Raw genomic sequence first — 26028 nt, forward strand, 5'->3', positions numbered from 1 at the left:
CATCTTCACTAAAGGGCACTTTACACGCTACAATATATCTTACGATGTGTCGGCGGGGTCACGTCGTAAGTGACGCACATCCAGCATCGTAAGGTACATTGTAGCATGTAATAGCTACGTGCGATTGCGATTGAACGGTAAAACGTTCATCGCATGCACGTAGTTTAATTCCTAAAAATTGAACGTCAGGTTGTTAATCGTTCCCGGGGTGTCACACACAGCGATGTGTGCTACCCCGGGTACGATGAACAGATCTTACCTGCGTCCCGCCGGCTATGCGGAAGGAAGGAGGTGGGCGGGATGTTTATGTCCCGCTCATCTCCGCCCCTCCGCTTCTATTGGCCGGCTGCCGCGTGACGTCGATGTGACGCCGAACGTCCCTCCCACTCCAGGAAATGGACGTTCGCCGCCCACATCGAGGTCATATGGACGGGTAAGTACGTGTGACAGTAAATATTCGTGTGTGCGACACGTTCAACAAATTGAATGTGCCGCACATACGATGTGGGCGGTTATGATTGCATACGATATCGTGTGGTAAATCGTAACATGTAAAGCAGGCTTAATGCTCATTTCCCTTTTGAACACCATCTGTCATTGCATCTGCACAAATTTGTATCCGCCTATATATGATGCACCAGTTTAATCAGTTTTCCGCATCATATTCTTATCCCTGCCATTTTTATGAATTTTATCATCTTGTTTCAAATGAATAAAAGGAATTATTTATATCTAAATGGTTTTAAGGGGATCTTTTTGGTTTCTCAGATTAACATTTACCCACGGTGACAGTCTTTCATTGGATGGTATTGTGCCCTTCACCGTATGTGAACCATTTGGCTAAATTCACACAATGCATCTTTTTCTGCGTTTTTGAGGTCACAAAGATGCACCAAAATGCATGCATTTCCTTCTTCCAGCAAAGTGTATGAGATTTTTTATTTTGTTGTCCACAATAGACCTCTTTTGTTGGCTGCGTTTTTGAAGATGTACCCAAGATGCCGCATGTCAATTCTTTTTGCATCTTTACAGCATTTTTGAGCCTTTCCAGTCAATAGATTTGACTTAAAAATGCATTGTGCAAAACGCAGTAAAAACGTGTCAAAAACGCATTGTGTTTTTGCCGAGCTGCATTTTTGGTGAATTTTTTTGTGACAAAAACGCTGCATCTTTGTGTTAAAAAAAAAAAAAAAAAAAAAAAAAAGAAGATGCCGCATATGAACATACCCTTTAAATCAGCAATATTGATTGCTGAATCTATGTAGGCTACAGTCCCAAGCCAAGTGCTTATCTAGCTTTTTGTGCATTTTTTCCCAAGAGATGCAGATCTGGTGCTGAAATTTAGACACCAAATTCCTGCACCAAATCTGCATCTTCTGGCAAAAAAAAAAATACGTCGTGTTTTGATGTGTTTTTGTTTTTTTTTGCCAGGAGATGCAGTATTGGTGCAGAAATTTGATGTATAAATTTCAGCACCATATCTACATCTCTTGGCAAAAAAATGAGTTTTTCTGCCAAGAGATGCAGGTTTCATTGAACTAAATAAGTTAATCTGATGTGAGATCACTGAGTTGAGGTCTCCTAAGCTCAGTTTACCTGCAGTCACAGCTGTGACCGTAGATAAACTTAGTGATGTCACCACTCACAGCTGCGGCTCAATCAGTTTCTGCCTGAAGCCACAGGGGGCAGTCATGATCTGTGTCTGCACGCTGCAACATCAATATGTAGCAAAGACGGGATCTTTGTGGGAACTCGTGTGGATTACGTTGGGTCTGGGTGTTTGGGGGTTAATAATTGGAGAAAGTGTTTTTTTTGTATTTTATTTCAAATAAAGGACTTTTTCCGTGGTTGTGTTTATTTCGTTTCACTTTCAGGATTAGTAATGGGGGGGGGGAACTGTCACATCTAATGGATGCAACAATTCTGGGTGGCTGCAGGCTGTTATTTTTAGGCTGGGGGAACCAAATAAATATGGGCCTCCCCAACTTGAGAATACCAACCCTAGCTGTTGGTTTTATCTTGGCTTGGTATCAAAATAGGGGGGGGGGGCGCAGGCCATTTTTTAAAATTATTTATTTAAATAGTAATTACAAAAAAAAGCCACATAGGGTCCCTATTATTTTGATACATAGTCAAGATAAGCACACGGCTGAGGGCTGCAGCCTGTAGCCGTATGCTTTATTTGTGCTGGGTATCACAATATGGGTGGAACCTACTCCAATTTATTTATTTTTACACCCCTATTAGGTACACAAACAGTGTGTATTTCCAAACAATCAGACGCTGACACATAGGTATGGGCCACGGTCTTATTGCACCCAATCAGACGCTGGGACTGCTGGTGGATGGGGGAAGCAGTGAATATATATGAGGGTTCACAAGCAGACCCAGAAGTAGAAGGTTGGTAAGTATAACGTCCCTGCTTTATTACCTATTTTATTTGTTTAGACATTTTTTAATTATCCAGGTGGCCGAATTCAAACAGTTACACGGAGTTCCCTGAGAACTCAGTGTTTGGGGTCCATGCATGGACATTAGGTATATGGTACAGATCTCAAACTTTACAGTTCAGGTTTGCCTGTCACTATGCAGTACATAGTTACCGGAGGCTGTAACCATGCCCCGGGCACTGACATCTAGCCAGCTCCATACTGATGCACTGCTGAGATGGCTTGTTAAGCCGCCATTTACTATGTACTGAGCTGTCACTGAAGCATGTTGGCCACACTGCTATGACTGAAAGCCAGAGTCTGCAGAGAGGAATACAGGCGCAGCCAATGCAGTTTCAGTCACTGCTCAGTACATAGTGAGCGTGGCTGTAACTGTATCCAAACACTGACTGAGAGCTGGCTCTTTACTGATGCACTGCTGAGCTGGCTGGTTAACCCGCCGCTCACTGTCTACTGCGCTGTGACTGAAGTGGTTTCGACCACACCTCTATAACTGAAAATCCGAGGCTACACCAAGAATTAAAGTTAATTTCCTCCTGGCAGCAGGCGACAGTGCGGAGGCTGCATAACTTCAGAACGCTATTAACCTGAAGATTAGCCCCATATCTGCAGGTCAATAGCGATTTTATATAGCAGGTTCTCTTTAAAGCAACATAGTGGCTCAGTGTCCTGGGTCCCAAGGACAACATCTGCAAGGAGTTTGTAGGTTCTCCTGTATTTTCATGTGTTTTCTTGTACAGTCCAAAGAATTGAGATTGTGTTTGCGTATTTCTCTATAACATGGTGCTTTCATATTTGCCTTCATTAAAACCCATGCAAAGGATATATCATCAATTTAAAAGAAATGGTCAACCCCTCTGACTACCATTTACAGAATGTATATGACTGACTGACAGCATGATAACTTTCGGGTAAATTGCAATAGATCATACACATTGTTGAGGAGAGCCATAAGGTGAAATACTTAACCTCTGACATAGAGCACTGAGAAGTGTGTTCAATTAAATCAATTCTCTATACATAAGCCAGTCACTCTTAAGAGGAAGCCAAGATGGCCCCCGATGACATCACAGACCAAACCATCAGCATGGATCCACCAGATGATATCCCTCCCATCACCATGGTATCATCCACTGAAGTCAGACCCGCACATCAATACCAACACGGATTTCCCCATTGGCTAGCCCATGAACTGTCCGACTAAATGGGCATATCTGAACTTGTGTACACCCCTAGCCTATATCAAGAGGATGCATGCTGCTTCTCTGTCTGTTCGGTGCCATCTTTACGGTGACAAAGAAGAGATTTCATATCCGACTGTGCCTGGTGGGAATTCTTTTATGCATGCACTTGGTATATACCAATTCGGCCAGGCAGTAGGCAACTAGTGATCTCTGGTTCCCCCTAGAGTTCACCCTAACAACATAATACAGAAATTATTTAGAAGATATAGAATGAATATGTGGCGCCCCTGACCTGGTCAGGCACCACTGAGTACTGCACCCATGCTGGGGACAGTACAATACAGGTAATCCAGAAGGCTGACCGAGGTGTGACTACACAGGCGCATAGTGATCAGGTCTCACACATGTACCTTTGAGAGGACCCCTGGGGATCCCAGGAGGGGGCAAAGCCTTCACCTCCACTTGAGGAGTGGAGGGGGCGAAGCCTCCATCTCCACTCAAGGGGTGTGGTGGAGAGCCTGGTTGCTAGGTGGCGTAGGCAAGAACAGGAGAGGAGGAGCAGTGAGCCGGTTTAGTGCAGAGTCCAGGGAGCTCAGAGAAGAGCAGACCCCTGGGGCTGTTGCAGTCTAACAGCGCCCGCGCAGTGGCTACCGACGGGGGAGAACGGTCACCTAGGAGTGCTACCCGAAATCCATCTTCAGCTAAAGAGAGAGCACGGAGTGGGAAGTAAGGAGACTGCTAGGGAGTACCAGGCCCAAACGGGCGGCAGATCCCGGAGCGGGGATAGATCCACCTTTCCTTGCTAAACCTGCCGGTGTGGGGCCCTCAAAGCCCACACCACAACACCCAAAAGCCGCAGCCACGTAGCCACAGTTAGGGCCCATAGTTCACAGGAGGCAAGCAGCTGGAGTGATCTGGTCCAGGCGACAAGCAAACGGCAACCAAACGAGGGGAGCGGTTACTTCCCTGGGTGACCCCCATAGGGACTAAAAGTCGGGGTTACCCCAAACCACCAAGGGCTAAGGAAGGCGAGTCGGTAGTCACCCTCATCAGTCAGCCTGAAGGATACCTGGTTCCAGCCTGGTTCATCCCAGCTACGCCCGGGTTACTCACCCTGCCATCAACTGTGAGTAAAACCCCTGAAAGACATCCTGCTTGTGTGGAGTTATTCTGCGCCTCGTGGTTCTACACACCTACACAGGGCCCTGGGGCTCGCCTCACTCTCAGGAGGCTGTTACAACCGACTGCACCCACCATCAGCCCCAGGCATCCCTTAATCTGCAGTGGCGGTCCCCACTGACCGCAACTCTGAGAGTGGCGTCACGACAAATAGAAGATTCCCTACCTGTAACAAGATCCAGCTGAGTGGAGTCCCTGAAGGTAATGCACCGACACAACACCTGTGGGGCTTCACAAATACACTATATACAGAAACAAGGCATCGGTCACAATGACAAATCTAATAATTAGTCAGCAGGCTTCTTTTTTCGATTGTCTCTCCTTTGGAAGACCGCAGTATCATTCTGCCACCATAATTCACCTATGCATTTGCACAAGAAAGATTAGTTTAGATTGCAGATCTGGCAAACATCCCAATCCTTAATAGGTCATACATCAAAAGCCCACTGATGAGCCTGAAATGAAAATGGCCTAACAAGAAATCAACATCATTACTTAGATTCAAGCCGCTGCCAGGATTCAAATGTTAAAGTTACGACTTTAATTTGCTAAGTGCAATTCCCCTCACCCACTGTCCTTTCCCTTCTTTTTTTTTTCCACCTCTTCTTTCTTAAATCAGCTAAAGAAAAGCATGAGATAAAGACAGCAATTGACATTGCTGTAGAGGAAGAGAGATTAGATCTTTGTTTGCCTTAATGAAATTACTGTCTTAATCCCATCCAAATTGTTCCGTCCTAGATCAATATCTCATGAAATATGTACAAGGAGTACAAATTTATTAAAATAGGCCGGCGGAAAGGGTAAATATTGTCTTGTAATACTGAGAACAAAATATAGTCTCTAAGCGGCTGTTTAGTTCTTACTGAGGCTCAGTTTCACCGATTTTCCTCTTGAATAATTAATTTCAAGAGGATAATAGGCGGCATGTGATGGACCTCAATGCAATTTTTCCTTATGCTGATACATATGCTTTTCCTGTTTGGTTGTTTGACTTGTGCCAGTGAAATACAGCGCTGTTTTCAGGATCTGTGGGATAACAACTCCATAGAAGCTCCAGTGTAAAATTCCTTACAGAATTTGTGGAGAGCATTTGGGGGGTTAACATGGCATAAAACCCTTTTGTGCAACATCTTAAACCTCTTAAAAACACTACAAAATAACTATTTGTTATTGACAAAGCCCCGTTTTCAGCAGCTGCAATTCTCCTAGTGTCCTAGTGGTATGCCAATTTTAACTCGCCCTTAAATGGGTGTTCCAAAGCCTTTATTTTTATCCTAAATGTATTTTTAATATAGGAATGTAATCTCTTTTCTAATATACACTACAAAGTCTTCATTGTTTTCCTCAATATGTTAACTGCTTAATTATTATGTACTTCCATTTGGATTAAACTTTGTTTGAGATTCACCAGTTCATGCTGGGATACTCAAAGAGGATGTCATCAGGGGGCAGAGGCCCCAGTTACTACTGCAACCTCTGACACCACCCTGAAACGAGACATCATTGGTAATAACTGTTTTTTGGAGCTGAGCTAGTCTCTGCTCTACTAAGCATACGTCAGTTGTCAATTTCAACTTATGCACAGTACAAGCTCCCTTGTCACTGTGCAATATTATTTTTAATGCACAGTGACAGTGCTCTCCCTCGCTGGCTCTAATAAGAAATGACAAGCTGGCAAAGAGTGCACTTTCAGTGATTATTGTGGGGAGAAGAGACCAGCTCTGCCCCAAAAAGAGATGTTACTTGTGGTGGTGGGTCTGGTCTCTGCTTTTTCTGATTACCAAATTCTCGCCTTATAATGCGCACTGACAGTGCACTCTCTTGTTGTCTCATCACTTCTCATCAGAGCTGGTCAGGGAGTGAACTGTCACTGTGTATTGAAAGTAATATTGCACAGTGCCAAAAGAGCTCATACTGAGCATACGTCAGACTTAACAACTGACGCATGCTCAGTAGAGCAGGGACTAGCCCAGGCCATGAAATGGATGTTACTGATGGCATTACTTTGTTTGTTTTTTTGCCTCCCAATTAGTTAATTTAAAAAAAAAAAATGATCAAAAAGTTATATACCACAAAATGACAAAGAAAATTATAGCGGTCACTTAAAAAATAGGCTACCATAGAGCTCTGTTGACAGACAATCATGAAACTTATGGCTTTCAGCATATGTGGATCTAAAAACAATTTTTTTAAAAAGAGTATTACTTGTACAAAAGGAATAAAAATAAATAAAATTGTATGCATGTGACACCATATTTATACTGACCTACTTATTAAATTATACTTTATTTGTGCAGAATGTCAAACATGAAATTTGAAAAAAAAAAATATTAAAATACAAAAATTTTGCTGTTCTTTTCATCCCACAAAGACTTAATAAAATTTTGTTAAAGGTATTTGCACACCAAAATTATGTCATTGAAAGGCCTCATGCCCCCCCCCCTCCCAAAAAGCCTGTCTTGGGGAAAGTCTTCTACAATATATAGCTTTAAAGGGGGCTGTTACCTTTCAAGTATAATTTGCACCTAGCTGGATTTTACTGAAAAAAAAGGTGTGGGGGGGACCCTTTCCCGGGTCCATGCTTGAGTCTCCACCGCTATGGCACTGACATCACATTGACAGTGTGGCAGCCAACCAGTGAGCTCAGCGGCTCGGAGCTGGGTATTCTGTCTACACTGGATTGTCCCACTCAGAGCTCATTGATTGGCTGCCATGATATCAGTGCCGCAGCCAACTCCATATACCGGAAGGTGCAAAATGCAGGGAGGGACAAATTACACTTGAAAGGAATGACCCCTTTAAGAAGATATCAGTGTTCTAAACCTCATGCCCTTTGTTCACAAGCTATTATCGCGTCACTGTTGCGGTGGTCACATATCATACTATTGATTTCATGGGCAGTTGCCTGTAAATAAAGAGCAGACAGACCACCGAAGCGGCCTTACTCGATCTGTGATGAAAAGAAGAGGTGAGAAGTGTTTGTTATTTTTGTTTTATGACATTTGATGCAGTTTTATTTTTTTTAGAAAATGGAAAACCTGATTTTGCAAAAGCAATCTTTAGTCAAGCTAACAATATGTAAATCAAAACCTTTGTTGAAACAATTGCTGACATTCTGTTTCCCACTTTCCGAACAAAACAAAAAATGTTGCGAAATGATGATTGATTTCATGATGCCATCTTGAACGTACAGTCGTGTCTGACATACATCATCTCTTATTTTTAGATTGTAGACCACATTCAAATAATTTAAAGTCCATCTGGTAGACACAAACCAAATCACACAACAAAGCCGAAGAACTGCTCATATCTATCATGCGTGGGATCATTAAACAGTAGCACATGTACTGTACAGTCTTTCATCAGAAATTTTCCCTTTTACTGCATAATATATATGCTTTTACTAGATGATACAATGCTTCTCTGCATTTATAGGATAGATCTTCTGTGTATGCTCTGGCAATGCGCAGTTTTACCTACACAAGTTATGGGCATCTATTCCAAAGGCATTAAATGACAACACCCTTCTAACTTCCAACTGAACTGGATCAAGAGCAATTAGGGTTAATAAGTGACAGGCTCATTCAAGAGCTGGTCACCTACATTAAGTAGCGGTCAGCCAAGCACTCATTCATCAAACAGCTATGGCTCCAAACGTCCCGATAAACACGCACACTTGGCTTGTTTATTCCAGAGTGAGAAGGGAAAAGCTCATTTGTCAGTAGCCATTACTTGTAGGAGCAAAAGATTGGGCATGTTTAATTCCTGTCGTAGGATTATGGAAGCAGCCTTAGACCCAATTAAACTGTGGACTTATATATGTATTGCTAGCTTAAAGGATTTGCCTGGAATTCAACTATTGATTACCTCTCCATGACAAAGGTCATCAATATGAGATTGAGGGAGGTCCTAAATCGCGCACCCTCCACCACTCTGTGGAGTGCACTGCTGGATTAGTTTTCAGCTAAGCAATGGACAGGGCAAAACGCAGAAGCCCTAAACATTGTTTAATGGCCACTGCCAAGTAATGCATTTTATCTCACATTAAAGTGAAAGGGATAAATAGTGCAGTAATCAGGAGCAGCCATTAAGCAATGTATTAAACGGCTATGCTCCACTCCCCACATCATTTCTACCAAGACACTATTAGAGTGTTTTTTAGCTGATCAGTGGGAGTGTCAGGTGTTGAAACCCCTCAAGCTTATATTGATGACATTTAACAGCTTCGTAGGTGATCAATAGTTGCATCCTGGACAATATTTTTAAAGATGAAATTTTTTTGGTCAACATCTCCCCCAACCTTCCCATAAAGATATACAGATGGCCAACTGCAAGTTCATGGAGAGAACAAGATGGATTTTTTTGGTCATGGTCTTATCTACCATGGCCAAACAGTATGGCCATGGTCTTCTCCAACAATGCCAAATGGTGTAGCCATGGTCTTATCTAACAATGCCACATGGTCTTATCTACCAATGCCAAACATACTGTAGCAGTTGGTCCCATCTATAAATGTTAAGACCATGGCTACACTATGTTTATCTACCAATGCCAAACAGCATAGTCATGGTCTTATCTACCATTGTGAAACACAGTGTAGACATGGTCTTAGCTACCAAGGTCAAACAGAGTAGACATGGTCTTATCTACCAAGGTCAAACATAGTGTAGCCATGTTCTTATCTTCCAATGCCAAATATAGTGTAGCCATGGTCTTATCTACCAATGCCAAACCCAGTGTAGCCATGGCCTTATCTACTAATGGCAAACAGTGTAGCCATGATCTTATCTACTAATGCTGAGTATAGTGTAGCCATGGTCTTCTCTATTAATGCCAAATATTATGAAACCACTATATCATCTACCAAAGTGGAATATAGTATAGCCATGGTCTTATCTACCAATGCCAAACAGTGTGGCCATGGTCTTATTTACCTATGTTGAGCACATCTGTCACTCTCTTTTCTAAACAGGTGTAGTCCAGCTCACCTTCGTTGATTGAGGTTTTCAATAGTTCGCAGCACAGAAATTCCACTCTTGTCCCTTGTAGCCAAAGACTGCATAACAAATAGAAGACTTTCTAGGCGATTCTTGATTAAAAATGTTAAAAACGTTTATTTTGAGTGCGAATTTTTACATTATGAAATAAAAGTTTTTGAATTTTTTAAATGAAGAATCTGCTGAAAAATCTTCTTTATTTACTGTATCTTATCTACCAGCTGAAGGGAAAACATACTGGTTCCAACAGTTGGGAGTTTTTACATATTTTATATTTATAGAGCCTACCAAGAATCGTCATCTGTATGAGGTTACAAGGCATCAATCAAAAAATGTATAACATTTAATATTGTAGTAGAATGGACTATTACTGTGTATGGGTAGAACATATAGAATTTTCCTAAAGCGGGATTTACACGCTACGATATATCTAATGAGATGTCGGCGGGGTCACGTCGTAAGTGACGCACATCCGGCATCGTTAGTGATATTGTAGCGTGTGACAGCTATGAACGAGCAGAAATACTCACCTTCTCGTTCATCATTGACACGTCGCTCATTTTCTAAAAATCGAACGTCCTTTGTTCATTTTTCCCGAGGCAGCACACATCGCTCCATGTGACACCCCGTGAACGATGAACTACAGCTTATCTGCATCCCGCCGGCAATGCTGAAGGAAGGAGGTGGGCGGGATGTTTACGTCCCGCTCATCTCCGCCCCTCCGCTTCTATTGGCCGGCCGCTGTGTGACATCGCTGTGACGCCGAACGTCCCTCCCCCTTCAGGAAGAGGATGTTCGCCGCACACAGCGAGGTCGTTTGGAAGATAAGTACGTGTGACGGGGAGTTACAGCATTGTGCGACATGGGCAAGAAATTGCCCGTGCCGCACAAACGATGGGGGCGGGTGCGATCGCAAATGCAGCCTTAAGACTATGATCATACAGGGTAGCTTGAATGTGGTTGTATAAGGCGAAAAATAGCATTGATTTACAAGAGTAGATATATCTTTTTCCCTTATTAAGTGAACATTGCTGTGTGATGCCAGCCTAGGTGTTGATCCTACAATTTAAGAATACAAATCCTCTAAAATGTACATCAAAAAGAAGACAACACACACTATAGGTATCTGTTACTTGTAATCAAAGGATTTTGTTAAGCTCTCAACAGGCCTAATTACAGCTTGTTATAATGGTGAAGTAGAACAGCTGCAGGCTAATTTTGAGTAATTACACACTGTATAAAAAAAAAAAAGTGAAAAATGGCAAATTCTAAATAAACTCTGATATAAACAATATCCAATCCTAAATTAGATTTATGTTCCCTATAAAGCGTCACCACGTCATTCAATGGCATATACATAGCTCGAATAACAGCCTGCAGCTCTTTGTCTAGTTTTATAATCAAAAGAGGGTGATATGTGAGGTGTAGGCCCAATGGGTGGCACTTCTACACCTCATACTGCAGATGCCAGTAAGGAATAGAGGACGTGAAGGATCGGTTAGACATACAATCGTCATAACAGATTCCTTCAACCAGTAATATATTTTTTTTTATTTTTTTTTGCAGTCATTTCATTGTATTATTATACTGGAAAAAATATAAATGCAACACTTTGGTTTTTGCTCCCATTTTTGATCAGCTGAATACAAAGATCTTACATTTTTCTTATGTACACAAAAGGCCTTTATCTCTCAAATATTGTTCACAAATTTGTCTAAATTTGTTATTGCGCACTTCTCTTTTGCTGAGATAATCCATCCATCTCACAGGTATGACATATCAAGATGCTGATTCAACAGGTGTGCCTTAGGCTGGCCACAATAACAAGCCACTCTGAAATGTGCAGTTTTATCACAGCACGATGCCACTAGTTTTGAGGGACCATGCAATTGTCATGCTGACTGTAGGAATGTCCACCAGAGCTGTTAAACGCAAATTGAATGTTCATTTCCCTATCATAAGCAGGAAGAATTTGGCAGTCCATCCAACAGACAACATGTTTGACCACACGTGAATAAATGGAGAAAAAACTCCATTTATTCACGTGTGGTCACACGGACTTCCTCTGTTACATGCATGCCCAAACTATTGTAAGTAATGAGCTGCTTTTTGAATTTATCCCTTTCTCACATGTAAGCTCGCCAGCCAAGGACATCGACACCAGCATCTTCACATGATCATCTGAGACCAACCACCCAACAGGTGCTGCAACAATTGGTTTGCATAACCAAAGAATTTCTGCACAAACTGTGAGAAACAAACAGTCTTAGGGAAGCTTATCTGAACGCTCGGCATCTTTATCGGGGTCTCCACCTGGCTGCAGTTCGTCATCGTAACCAACTTGAGTGGGAAAATGCTCACATTCAATGGCATCTGGTATGTTGGAGAGTTGTTCTCTTCACGAATGAATCTTGGTTTTCACTGTACAAGACATATGGCAGGCTGGAAGCTGGAAAATGGTGGTCACACCAGAAAGTTTTCTGATCACACCAGACCCTCCCAATACTTTAAAACTGCACATTTTCGAGGGGTCTTTTATTGTGGCCAGCCAAAGGCACACCTGTTCAATAATCATGCTGTCTAATCTGCATGTTGGCATACCAAACCTGTCCGGTGCATAGATTATCTCAGCAACTGAAAAGTGCTCACTAACACAGATTTACACAAATTTGTGAACAATATTTGAGCGAAAAAGACATTTTGCGTACATAAAAAAAGTTTTAGATCTTAAGAGTTCAGCTCATGGAAAATAGGATCAAAAACAAAAGTCATGCGTTTATATCTTTGTTCAGTATAAGGCTAAGTTCACATTTCCGTTGATTTGTATCAGTCACATGCGTCGCTTGACGCATGTGACTGATGCGCTGTTCAACGCTGTACAACGGATGACAAAGAACAGAATTCTTTGTCGGATTCCGTTGTGTGCGGGGGGCGGAGTTCGGGGGCAGAGCCGAGCGGGGGGCGGGGCCAGGCGCTGAGGATGTCAGTGGAAGTGCTGCGGTCTGCATGGCTGGGGACAGGTGAGTGTATCTGTGAGTGAGTGAGTGTATGTGCATGTATGTATGTATGTATGTATGTATGTATGTGCACACACATACAAAGTGCGGGAGGGGGCGGAGCCGAGCGGGGGGCGGGGCCAGGCGCTGAGGATGTCAGTAGAAGTGCTGCGGTCTGCATGGCTGGGGACAGGTGAGTGTATGTGTGAGTGAGTGTGTGTATGTGCATGTATGTATGTATGTATGTGTGAGTGTGCACATGCAAAGTGCGGGAGGGGGCGGAGCCGAGCGGGGGGCGGGGCCAGGCGCTGAGGATATCAGTAGAAGTGCTGCGGTCTGCATGGCTGGGGACAGGTGAGTGTATGTGTGAGTGAGTGTGTGTATGTGCATGTATGTATGTATGTATGTGTGAGTGTGCACATGCAAAGTGCGGGAGGGGGCGGAGCCGAGCAGGGGGCGGGGCCAGACGAGGGTGTCAGTGCTTGTCTGCATGGCTGGGGACAGGTGTGTGTGTGTGTGTGTGTGTGTGTGTGTGTGTGTGTGTGTGTGTGTACATACTGGCTGAGAGTGCGAGGTACTGAAGTAAAGGGAGGCGACTGAAGATAAGTGTGGCATAGTTTTAACACAATCTCATAGTGGTGATAACTGTAACTGTTTAATTTCATTAGGGATTTGTTGTCTGTGTTTGTCTGGGGTACTGTGAAAAAGCAAAAAAAAAAAAAAAAAGTGTGTCTAGTGATTTAGTCAGTAGTATTAGCCACACCTGTTTCTAGAAGCTTCTAGTAGTCCTTGTAGAACTATATAAACCAGCCAGAGCTAGCGAGGTGCTGAGAGTGCGAGGTACTGAAGTAAAGGGAGGCGACTGAAGATAAGTGTGACATAGTTTTAACACAATCTCATAGTGGTGATAACTGTAGCTGTTTAAGAAGAGAAGAGTCGCCGTAAGCTGATCGATTGCTGGGACTTGCCGGGTCTCGCTGTTTGAGGACATCGCAAAACCGCGCGCCTGACGGCGCGCGACTTTCGCCTGTCATACGCTACATCAGCATTATGGAAGAGAAGAAAATCCACATGGTCACCTGCAACACATGCTACATGTTTACGGATCTGCCGCACAAGAAATTCAACTTCACCTGTCAAAAGTGCAAACTTGTTGCCCTCTTAGAGGAAAAGGTGCGGGGACTGGAAGAAAGAATAGCAACTTTGAAGCTAATTAAAGAACATGAGGACTTCTTGGACGAGGCAGAAGCAACAATTCAGGATATGGAAAGTGAGAAAAGCTTCAGAACACATACAGAGGCTGAAAAGTGGACACATGTGACCAAAAGAAGCCAGCGGATCAAGTGGTCGGCACCACCCACACAGCTTAGCAACCAATATGAAGCCCTCATGCTGGAGAACGAAAATGGCACAGCTCAGGATGATACCGTCTCTACAGGAGAAGACACAGTATCATCAAAAGAAGTTACTTTGTCAACAAAAGCAGAAACAAAAGACACTCAAAAGCACTCAGGAGCAACAAGCAGTGCGTCCAGAAAGAAAAGAAGAGTGGTAGTTATGGGCGACTCACTACTAAGAGGCACGGAGGCAACTATCTGCCGGCCGGACATAACTGCACGAGAAGTATGCTGCCTCCCTGGAGCAAAAATCAAGGATGTGGCCAACAGGATACCAACTATCCTCGGATCCAAGGACGAATACCCGTTCCTATTGATACATGTAGGAACAAACGACACGGCAAGAAATGATCTGCCAACTATTTGTGAAGACTTTGAAATTCTGGGGAAGAAAATAAAGGAACGGAACGTACAGGTTGTTTTCTCATCAATCCTCCCAGTCGATGGCCATGGTGTCAGAAGATGGAATAGGATACTAGATTTGAACAACTGGCTACGACGGTGGTGCAGGCAGCAAGGATTTGGATTCTTAGACCATGGAGTGAATTACCTCTACGATGGACTTCTCGCAAGAGACGGGATACACCTCACAAAACCTGGGAAACACACGTTCGCCAGAAGGCTTGCCACACTCATCAGGAGGGCTTTAAACTAGAAGAGGGGATGGGAGAAAAAACAGCAGACAAGAACATGCAGCAGAAGGACAAACTAATCAAGGATACTAGATGCCGTAAAGAGGACCCAAGACAGGGTACTAAGAAGGAAGCTGAGAAAAGGGGAGCAAAACTTCTTTCCTGCATGCTGACCAATGCAAGAAGCCTGACCAATAAGATGGAGGAACTGGAGCTGGTAATGTATGAGGAGAAATACGACATAGTAGGAATAACTGAGACATGGTTAGATGATAGTTATGACTGGGCGGCTAACCTGCAAGGATATGAATTGTTTAGGAGGGATCGTAAAAAAAGGAAAGGGCGTGGAGTCTGTCTATATATAAAGTCCAGTTTAAAGCCCAGACTAAGAGAAGATATTCAAGAGGGAAATGAAGAGGTGGAGTCTCTATGGGTGGAGATACAAGGAGGGAAAACTAATAAAATCCTCATAGGGGTTTGTTATAAGCCACCAAATATAACAGAAACCACTGAAAATGTATTATTGAAACAAATAGACAAAGCAGCAAATCACAATGAGGTGATTATTATGGGGGACTTCAATTACCCCGATATAGACTGGGAAACTGAAACCTGTGTATCTCAGAAAGGAAACCGGTTTCTGTCAGTAACTAAGGATAATTATCTGTCCCAACTTGTGCCGGGCCCAACTAGAGGGGCAGCCCTTCTGGACTTAATTTTAAGCAACAGGCCAGATAGAATAACAGACGTACGAGTGGATGGGCACCTAGGGAATAGTGACCACAATATAATACAATTCCACTTGTCCTTTAGTAAGGTGCCTTGGAGGGGGGTTACAAAAACGCTGAATTTCAGGAAAGCAAAGTTTGATCAACTTAGAGAAGACCTTCGCCAAATTGATTGGGACAATGTCCTCAAAAATGGGAGCACAGAAAATAAGTGGGAAATTTTTAAATCGGTATTAAACACCCACTGCGAGCTAGCCATACCATACAGAAATAAAAGGGCTAGGAACAGGAGAAAACCAATGTGGCTTAATAAGGATGTAAAAGGGGCAATGAATAATAAGAAAAAGGCATTTAAAAAGCTAAAACAAGAAGGCAGCGAGGAAGCATTAAAAATATATAGAGAAAAAAATAAAATGTGTAAAAAACAAATATATTTAGCAAAAGTAGAAACTGAGAGACTCATTGCTAAGGAAAGCAAAACAAATCCCAAACTATTCTTTAATTATATAAACAGAAAAAAGATTAAAATTGATGGTGTTGGCCCTTTAAAGAATAATGAGGGTAAAATCATAGAAAGCGATGTGGGAAAAGCAAATGTTTTAAATACTTTTTTCTCAACTGTGTTCACACAGGAAAAGCATATGCCAGGGGAAATGCAGAGTGATCATGTAAATGCCCCATTAAGTATGACCTGCCTAACCCAGGAAGAAGTGCAGAACCGACTTAGTAACATTAAAATTGACAAATCACCAGGCCCTGATGGCATTCACCCTCGGGTATTAAGGGAGTTAAGTAATGTGATAGACAGGCCTCTATTCCTTTTATTTAAAGACTCTATAGAAACTGGGTCTGTTCCACTGGATTGGCGGCTAGCAAATGTGGTACCAATATTCAAAAAAGGGTGCAAAAGGGAACCTGGAAACTATAGGCCGGTAAGCTTAACATCTGTTGTGGGTAAAATGTTTGAATGGTTTTTAAGGGATACTATTATGGAATGTCTCAATGTTAATAACTGTTTAACTCCATATCAACATGGATTTATGAAGGATCGCTCCTGTCAAACTAACCTGATCAGCTTCTATGAGGATGTAAGCTCTCACATGGACCGAGGAGAATCATTGGATGTCATTTATCTCGACTTCGGTAAAGCATTTGACACTGTCCCACATAAAAGACTGCTAAGTAAAATGAGAAAGCTTGGGCTCGGGGAAAATGTGTGTAGATGGGTAGGTAGCTGGCTTAGTGGTAGAAAACAAAGAGTGGTTATTAATGGTGCATACTCAGATTGGGCCAGGGTTACTAGTGGGGTGCCACAGGGGTCTGTATTGGGCCCCCTACTATTTAATATATTTATTAATGATCTGGTGGATGGTTTACAGAGTAAAATATCAGTATTTGCAGATGATACAAAACTATGTAAGGTAGTTAACACAAAGGAGGACAGTTTGCAACTACAGATGGACTTGAGTAAATTGGAGAATTGGGCTGAAAAATGGCAAATGAGGTTTAACACAGATAAGTGTAAGGTTATGCACATGGGAAGGAGAAACAGATGCTACGATTACTTACTAAATGGGAAACTGCTGGGGAAATCAGACATGGAAAAAGACTTAGGCATCTTAGTGAATAAGAATCTAAATTGGAGTGCCCAGTGTCAGGCAGCAGCCACCAAAGCAAATAGGGTGATGGGATGCATTAGAAGAGGTCTGGGGGCACGAGATGAAAACATCATTCTCCCTCTGTACAAATCACTAGTCAGACCACACTTGGAGTATTGTGTGCAATTTTGGGCGCCGGTGCTGAAGAAAGACATTACTGAACTTGAAAGGGTTCAGAGGCGGGCTACTAAAATAATAAATGGAATGGGTGCATTACAATACACGGAAAGGTTATCAAAATTAGGTCTATTTACTCTAGAAAAGAGAAGACTTAGGGGAGACCTAATAAATATGTACAAATATATCAGAGGGCCATATAGAGATCTCTCCCATGATCTGTTTGTACCAAGGACTATGACAAGAACAAGGGGGCATTCTTTTCGATTGGAGGAAAGAAAATTCCTAAATCAGCATAGAAGAGGGTTCTTCACGGTAAGAGCAGTGAGGCTCTGGAACTCTCTTCCTGAGGAAGTGGTGATGGCCAACTCACTGAATGAATTTAAGAGAGGAATGGATGCATTTCTTGTTAGCAAAAGTATAGAAGGTTATAAATAGCATAATCTTACAGGTAGATAGAAGAGCGACCAAGATTATTAGAGGAATGGGTGGGCTGCAATACCAAGACAGGTTATTAAACTTGGGGTTAGTTAGGAAAAACAAAGGCTTAGGGGGATCTAATCACAATGTATAAATATATGAGGGGACAGTACAGAGACCTTTCCAAAGATCTCTTTACACCTAGGCCTGCGACTGGAACACGGGGGCATCCGCTACGTCTTGAGGAAAGAATGTTTAATCATAATCACAGATGAGGACTCTTTACTGTACGAGCAGTGAGACTATGGAGCTCTCTGCCGTATGATGTTGTATTGAGGGATTCACAAGTAAAATTTAAGCAGAGCCTGATCGCATTAATTGAAAAATATAATATTACCAGTTATGTATATTGGATTTTATGACAGGGTGTTGATCCAGGGAACTAGTCTGATTGCCGTATGTGGAGTCAGGAAGGAATTTTTTTCCCCATTGGAGCTTATTTGACACATTGGGGGTTTTTTGCCTTCCTCTGGATCAACATGTTAGGCTACGGGTTGAACTAGATGGACTTAGAGTCTCCCTTCAACCTTAAAAACTATGAAACTATGAAACTATACATGTGCGGAGTGCGGGAGGGGGCGGGGCCGAGCGGGGAAGTGTCGGCCTCCCTGCACACGTAACCAGCCTAAATATCGGGTAACAGCAAAGCACCCGATGTTTACCTTGGTTACCCGATATTTACCTTGGTTACGGGCCTACACCGCTTAGCGCTGGCTCCTTGCACCGTAACCAGGGTAAATATCGGGTAACCAACCAAAGCTGGTGACGTGTGCAGGGAGCCAGAGAGCATGCGCAGCGAAATCCGACGGATCTCGCTGCTCAAAAAACGTTACATGCTGCGTTCCCCCCCGCCCGGCGGTCAGTCGTTCCACGACTGATCAGTCGGGCGGAGGGTGCAACGCAGCATCATCAGTCACAATCCGCTGCTCATACAAGTCTATGGGAGCAGCGGAATCCGCTAAACGGATTCCGCTGTTTACAAGAGCAGCGGATTGTGACTGATAGATTTTAGCGGAAATGTGAACTTAGCCTTATATACCTTCTACCGTAGTACAAATGGTTTTTGTTTATTTATTTTTTTGCTATGACACTTACATTATGTGATGAACACCTTAATTATGGAGCCCATTGACTGTCATGTCTATTGGGTTTTCTTCATGGTGTCCATCATTTTATCTGGAAAAATGTGTTGCACTGAAGTTGTACTCTTCTTTCTAGCTAGGCTGACATCTGCATCTGAAGCTCTCCAGATTGTGAACCAAGCCTTATAGTACTTATATACAGCATATACTACAGTAGGCAAGGATCAAGTACACTGCTTACCCCGATATGCTGTAGAATTATTAACCAAGTTGAGGTGCTGAATGCAATGCCATGAATACTAATATCCAGACCTAAACAATATATAAAAACTAAGCAATAATTGTTTGTATTCCGGTAACAGATGAACATTCGTTATACAGAAGGAGCACAAAGCACGAGGCAAGGTTTTGAATGTGATTTAAGTGCTTCAGACAAGTTGATAGCTTTCACTTGAAAATGTCAGATTGAATTTACATTCAGCTGATCATCATATATTAAAAGTCAGACACTAATTTTCATACTGAATGAGGCAACAAAAGGTGACCAAGGAAAGGCTGCAAAACAAATCTGCTCACCCTTGTCTGTTCAAAAGAAGAACATTTCACACAAACATGTCATTATTTTCTAGGACTCCAATAAGCAAAAGAAGAGCAGTTGTATTCAAAAAATAAATCAAGAAAACATTTTCCTATTAAAATGGAAGTCATGAAGGTTTACCGTGCTGCAATGGTGGTGGTGTCCGCATGGGTGAATGGAAAGAAGTTAGAAATCACTCATTTGTATTTCCAGGATAGTATAGAATATAGTAGTGTACAAGTGATCCAAAACAATTTTTGATTATTCTTTTTTTTTCTGCACCTTAAACTAAATTCTATTAACTTATTGTTATCCAAAATTTAGTCAGGCTTTTGCGCTTAATTCTAGATTGCATACGCGTTAAAAACAATTTTTGACTTTAAGTAATTAATTCTAAATAATATCCCAACTCCGTTAAAGGGTTTTTACCAAATTAGTAGGGGATAACTTATTGATCGCTGAGGGTTCCACAACTGGGAAAACCCGACTAGGTTCTGAGTGGAGTGGAAGCCAACCATGAGTACCTCTGCTTCACTCCTTCTCTATGGGACTGCCAGAGATTGCTTGATGTACTCTATTTTTACCAAAAATTCAAAAGGGTATGAATGGAGTAGAGATGCACATCCCAAAATTACTCTAAGGAACCCCATTCTCGGGATTGGTGGAGAGCACAGCATTTAGACCCCCATAGATCAATAAGTTATTCCGTATCCCTTTGATGAGGCATAACTGATCTTGCTACAAACATGTTATTTTTTGCTACATGTGATGTATTCATAACTATTAGGGGAGCAAATATCACAGAACCACACAGGCTAAGTTATTTAAAGTTGGTCTGTCAACCCAAACTTACAGTATAACCTAAACAAATAGCCTTGTAGGGGATATAGTTGCATCCGTTGTACAGAAACGGACGTTTAATCAAATTTGTTAATTCAGGTGCTCCATGGTATAATCAAGGGACTCATTGCACCAATTCACCCTCTTGCTTTCCATGTCTCCACCTATTTCACTTGTGATTGACAGCACTAGTCGCCTGGTTATCACTGGCTGTAGAGAAAGTTCACCCAAGCCAGTACTGCCAATCACCAATGAGGGTGGTACGGACATGGAAAACAAGTGGGTGAATTGGTGCAATGAGCTTCTGACACACAAAAAGAGTATACAAAGTACCCCAATTACCCAATTTGCGGTAACTTCAGTACCTGTATAATGATGGCAGTAATTAGAGCATCAGCGGTACAAATTTTATAAGGGCTGTATCCCCTAGAAGACTATGTGATCAGTTTTTACTGTCAATCTTGGCTGACAGACTCCCTTTGAGGTCTTCATAAACCTCTTAAGAGAACTCCAGTATTAGATAATGACACCTTGTAGGTAAGGTTTCTATTCTAGACTATGTAGTCGGGCCTCATTGTCAAGTTTTAGATACTGTTAAAATTAGAAACATTGTGACAGATGTCATAAAAAAAATAGACTTGACATTTTGAAATAAGGGTGTGTGAAGTTATTTCACCTGAAGCAAACAACATTACAAGTTGCCTCTTCTCTAAATATTACAAATGGAAGGATGTAGAAATCTAGGAAAAATGCTGATGCCATAGTACTATCCGAGACTAACCCAAGTGCTGTGCATGTAATGACTAATTGTAACCGACAAAAAAAACAAAAAACTCACTAAACGCAAAATCATCTTCAGAGTATTTCTAAGAATCACTAAGTACTTATTACTGTACCTTCAATGAAATCAGAGGACGTGTACTTTCTTATAGGTTTGTTGTTTCCCTCCTCAGGACTGTTCAAAGTTTCCAGTGCTACTTCAATTGCCTCGGTCAGCTCATCCCGTTTGTCCTTTCTTACTGGTTTTTCTTCCGGGTGGCGAGTCAGTCCTGTTTCCAACTGATACACTTTTTGCAGAGTGAAACTATCAAATGGAATAACAGCATACTCAGTGGGAACCTTCACTCCATTATATACTTCAGCTTTGTTAATTTGGGAATGTAAAAAGTCTAAGAGGTCGGTTTGTGTCTTCTCTGAACTGGCATGATCAAATGTGACTGTAAGGGAATCACCATTGTGACCTTGAACATTTTTAAGCTGTTCACTCCGTTCTTGAAGTTCATCCTTTAGTTGAGCAATCTGCTTTTTCAGACTAGTGATATAATTCCGATGCTCTTCCTCACGCTCCTGTAGGATAGCATGGTAGCCTTCTTTTCCTGTGGGGCCATTAACACGTGGCAGTAGCAGCTGTTCATCCTCAGCTTTTGGGGTGCAAGCCAGCATATACAATACTGATACAATACAGCAAAGGCAGACAAGTATGATCGCCACCCGAGAAACCCAACTTATTAGTCCTCGGCGTACCATCCTGGCATTTAAAAAAAGTTCATCATCTTCTTCCTAAAAAAAATAGTCGATAAGAATAAACATCCATAATCAACATTGACAACAATGACTGGAATCATCATTGTACCATCCGTGGAAGTTTTTCTTGGCCTTACATCAGTTACAAAAGTATAACAAGTTTGTCATCCAAGGTTCAGATTTCCGTAAATAAAACTTCACAAGCTCCAGATCAAGTACTGTCATGGTAGCCAAGATGGTCAAACCTCATGTATAATCTGGGATCTAGAAGATAAATAGAGACGTAGACACAGGTTAGAAGCTAGTTAGCATTTTCCATCTTACAAAACTTGTTACCCAAAAATTTACATATATGTGAAACCTGAGGATCCATTAGACTTCTATTTGTGTAGAGATTAACAAACTCCACCTACATATCAATGTCACATTGAATGAATGCACCAGGGATCTTTATAAATTAAAATTTAGCATTATGAGTGTGTAATATATTGAAATGAAAAGAGCAAGTTGTGCCCCTCCTATTTGACAATTAGAACATTTTTGACTGCTTACTGACACCTTTTTATGAAAAAGTATATCTTATTTTGATATATTTCATCACAGGTGGTCCATTGTGTGAATTAGGTTTATGATGTGGTGGTATAGCGTTAACTGGGGGAAGTGTGGTAGACAATGACCACCAAGCTTGGTATCTCATAATGAGCCATAGTGTCATACCTCCATTGAAGAACCTATTTGTTGCATCCTTTGCCATGTGTCTGCACTGCTTCTGTTACCATTAACCATACTACATTTCATCTACCACTCTACCATGTCCTATAGTTTGATACAGAAGTCTATGGGAAAAGTTAATTTCATAAAAGAGACATATATGCAGGTCTTTTGTTAGATTTCATGCAAGGTGAAAAAAAAATTGTGGTATGCTTTGTCAGAAAAATATCTATAATCTTGTGTCTTACTGAGACATGGTATGGTGACACACAGTTTCTACTGCTCCACAACATGGAGCTGCATAAAATCTGTATGTCTCCATAAAGGCATCATGAAGGTTAAAGGGGTTGACTGGTCTAAAATGATAAGTCTGCAGTCACTCTTTGTGAGTGCAGACTTATGAATCTTCCCAGCACACGCATTGTGCGATGAGAAGATTCATTAGTTTCTGAGACGTGAACGGTGCTTATGTGACTACAGGTATACGATATACTTATTCCCGGTCAGATCCCGGCTAGAGGGTGCGGCATCGCTCAATACAAATGAATTGAGTGAGGCCACGCCCACTAGACTGCCATGCCCACTAGTCGGACGCACTCACTCCATACTCTTGTATTGAACGAGGCTGCACCCATTAGACCGCCATGCCCACTAGTCGGACGCACCCACTCCATATACTTGTATTGAGCGAGGCCACGCTCACTAGACCGCCATACTCACTAGTTGGACGAACCCACTCTATACACTTGTATTGAGTGAGGCCGCACCCATTAGACCGCCATGCCCACTAGTCGGACGCACCCACTCCATACACTTGTATTGAGCAAGGCCGCGCCCACTAGACCGCCATGCCTACTTCCTACTAGTCGGACGGACCCACTCCATACACTTGTATTTAGCGAGGCCGCGACCAGTAGTCTGGTTCTGTCCAGGATTATCTATATTGCGCTGGGAGGATTCAGAAGTCTGCAGTCACATAGAGTGAGCACACTTCTCATTTTAGACCGGACAGCCCCTTTATTTATTGCTACAGAAGGGAATTGTATTCGGAATTAGAGGATATAGTCAAGGGGCTCATTTCAGAGCACTAAGAAAGCAAGGTGTTTTCCTCACCAAAACAAAATGTCCCTTCCTATATGGTTGCTAACAAAAAAAAAAATCATATCAGTGTAATTAAACAATATCTATAATAAAAGCTACACATCTGATAAATCTATATTTTTCAAAAATGTAAACAAATTAAAATCTTTTATATGGCAACTTCATAAAAAAAGCCAGATGTGTAAAGCATATATAAAACATTGGTTGAGCGAACACAGTCTGCTGAATTCATATACTTGCTGAAGGGTACCAGGCGATTAAATTGGCCAGAAGATTAAATGTGCTGGGTCTTGTAAAAAAATAAATAAATAAAATAATAAAAAAAAAAAAAAAAAAAAAAAGACTTGCTCATCCAATGGAAGCATGGCTATCCCTGTATAAATAAATTATACAGCAAGCATTAATCTTACTGTCAGGGTCAAATCCAGGACGGCATTTATCACTGGCTGGGAAATGGGGAATAGACATGGAATAACTGAATACTATTGAAGCAGTGTCCACATTTGCATGGTTGTATGTTTAGTTCTGCTTAGATTTGCTTATAATATATCCATTTCCACTTCTTAAATTTCTAGGCATGTAGTAAGAAGACATAACTTAGTCCAAAGGGAGACTAACTGGTAAGTGGCCTTGTGGGTATTTCTAACAGCATGGTCCCATTCCTAAGTACTGAAGACTGCAGCAAATGACCACAATACAATAAAGGTATTTAGTAGAACACTAATTCTTAGTAATAATGACAACTCTAATTAGGGTGATAAAATGGTCAGCACAAAAGAATTTATTATCAAATAATAGAACACTAGATGGACTGGGATGAGCAGAAAATATTCATTGGTCCTAATGGGTATACTCTCCATATAGGAGCCGCAACGTAAATACTCAATACCCACATACAGCAGCTACAAAAAAGGCTTAGGGAAAAAAAAAACATTTCACACATTCTAGGTTTATGGTGTATGTTGACAAATAACACCACCAGTGGCGTAACTAGAGTTTGATGGGCCCCACTGCAAAGTTCAGACCTGGGCCCCCCCTCCACATACACCGACACTTGGGGTATAGGATAATGATGTTGACACTTGGGGTACAGGATAATGATGCTGACACTTGGGGTACAGGATAATGATGTTGACACTTGGGGTACAGGATAATGATGCTGACACTTGGGTTACAGGATAATGAAGCTGACACTTGGCTCTTACCCACAACACCCAGATTTCCCATTATCTAAAATCCCTCTATCAGCACCCAGCTTTCCTATGTTCTGATATCCATCTTGTCCTCGGCACCCAGCTTCCCCATGCTCTGCTATACATCTTTCCCTCAGCACCCAGCTTTCCCATATCATAGCATGGGAAAGCTGGGTGCTGAGAGATGTATATCAGACCATAGGAAAGCTGGGTGCTGAGAGATGTACAGTTAGGTCCAGAAATATTTGGACAGTGACACAAGTTTTGTTATTTTAGCTGTTTACAAAAACATGTTCAGAAATACAATTATATATATAATATGGGCTGAAAGTGCACACTCCCAGCTGCAATATGAGAGTTTTCACATCCAAATCGGAGAAAGGGTTTAGGAATCATAGCTCTGTAATGCATAGCCTCCTCTTTTTCAAGGGACCAAAAGTAATTGGACAAGGGACTCTAAGGGCTGCAATTAACTCTGAAGGCGTCTCCCTCGTTAACCTGTAATCAATGAAGTAGTTAAAAGGTCTGGGGTTGATTACAGGTGTGTGGTTTTGCATTTGGAAGCTGTTGCTGTGACCAGACAACATGCGGTCTAAGGAACTCTCAATTGAGGTGAAGCAGAACATCCTGAGGCTGAAAAAAAAAGAAAAAATCCATCAGAGATAGCAGACATGCTTGGAGTAGCAAAATCAACAGTCGGGTACACTCTGAGAAAAAAGGAATTGACTGGTGAGCTTGGGAACTCAAAAAGGCCTGGGCGTCCACGGATGACAACAGTGGTGGATGATCGCCGCATACTTTCTTTGGTGAAGAAGAACCCGTTCACAACATCAACTGAAGTCCAGAACACTCTCAGTGAAGTAGGTGTATCTGTCTCTAAGTCAACAGTAAAGAGAAGACTCCATGAAAGTAAATACAAAAGGGTTCACATCTAGATGCAAACCATTCATCAATTCCAAAAATAGACAGGCCAGAGTTAAATTTGCTGAAAAACACCTCATGAAGCCAGCTCAGTTCTGGAAAAGTATTCTATGGACAGATGAGACCAAGATCAACCTGTACCAGAATGATGGGAAGAAAAAAGTTTGGAGAAGAAAGGGAACGGCCCATGATCCAAGGCACACCACATCCTCTGTAAAACATGGTGGAGGCAACGTGATGGCATGGGCATGCATGGCTTTC

General features: G+C 42.0%; 1 protein-coding gene across 4 annotated transcripts in view; it reads right to left on the bottom strand.

The window, feature by feature from the left end:
* CSGALNACT1 (chondroitin sulfate N-acetylgalactosaminyltransferase 1) overlaps positions 1–26028 on the bottom strand; it is a 528406-nt gene that overhangs the window by 109036 nt on the left and 393342 nt on the right. For 3 of the 4 annotated variants that reach the window (XM_075352486.1, XM_075352484.1, XM_075352487.1), the window contains one exon: positions 21214–22105. In XM_075352486.1, the coding sequence (XP_075208601.1) occupies positions 21214–21844 (631 nt within the window). In that variant the 5' untranslated portion in view covers positions 21845–22105. The remainder of the gene's footprint in view (positions 1–21213; positions 22106–26028) is intronic. The other variant, XM_075352485.1, reaches the window with a different exon arrangement.

Source organism: Anomaloglossus baeobatrachus, chromosome 1, assembly GCF_048569485.1.
Source record: "Anomaloglossus baeobatrachus isolate aAnoBae1 chromosome 1, aAnoBae1.hap1, whole genome shotgun sequence".
NCBI lineage: Eukaryota > Metazoa > Chordata > Amphibia > Anura > Aromobatidae > Anomaloglossus > Anomaloglossus baeobatrachus.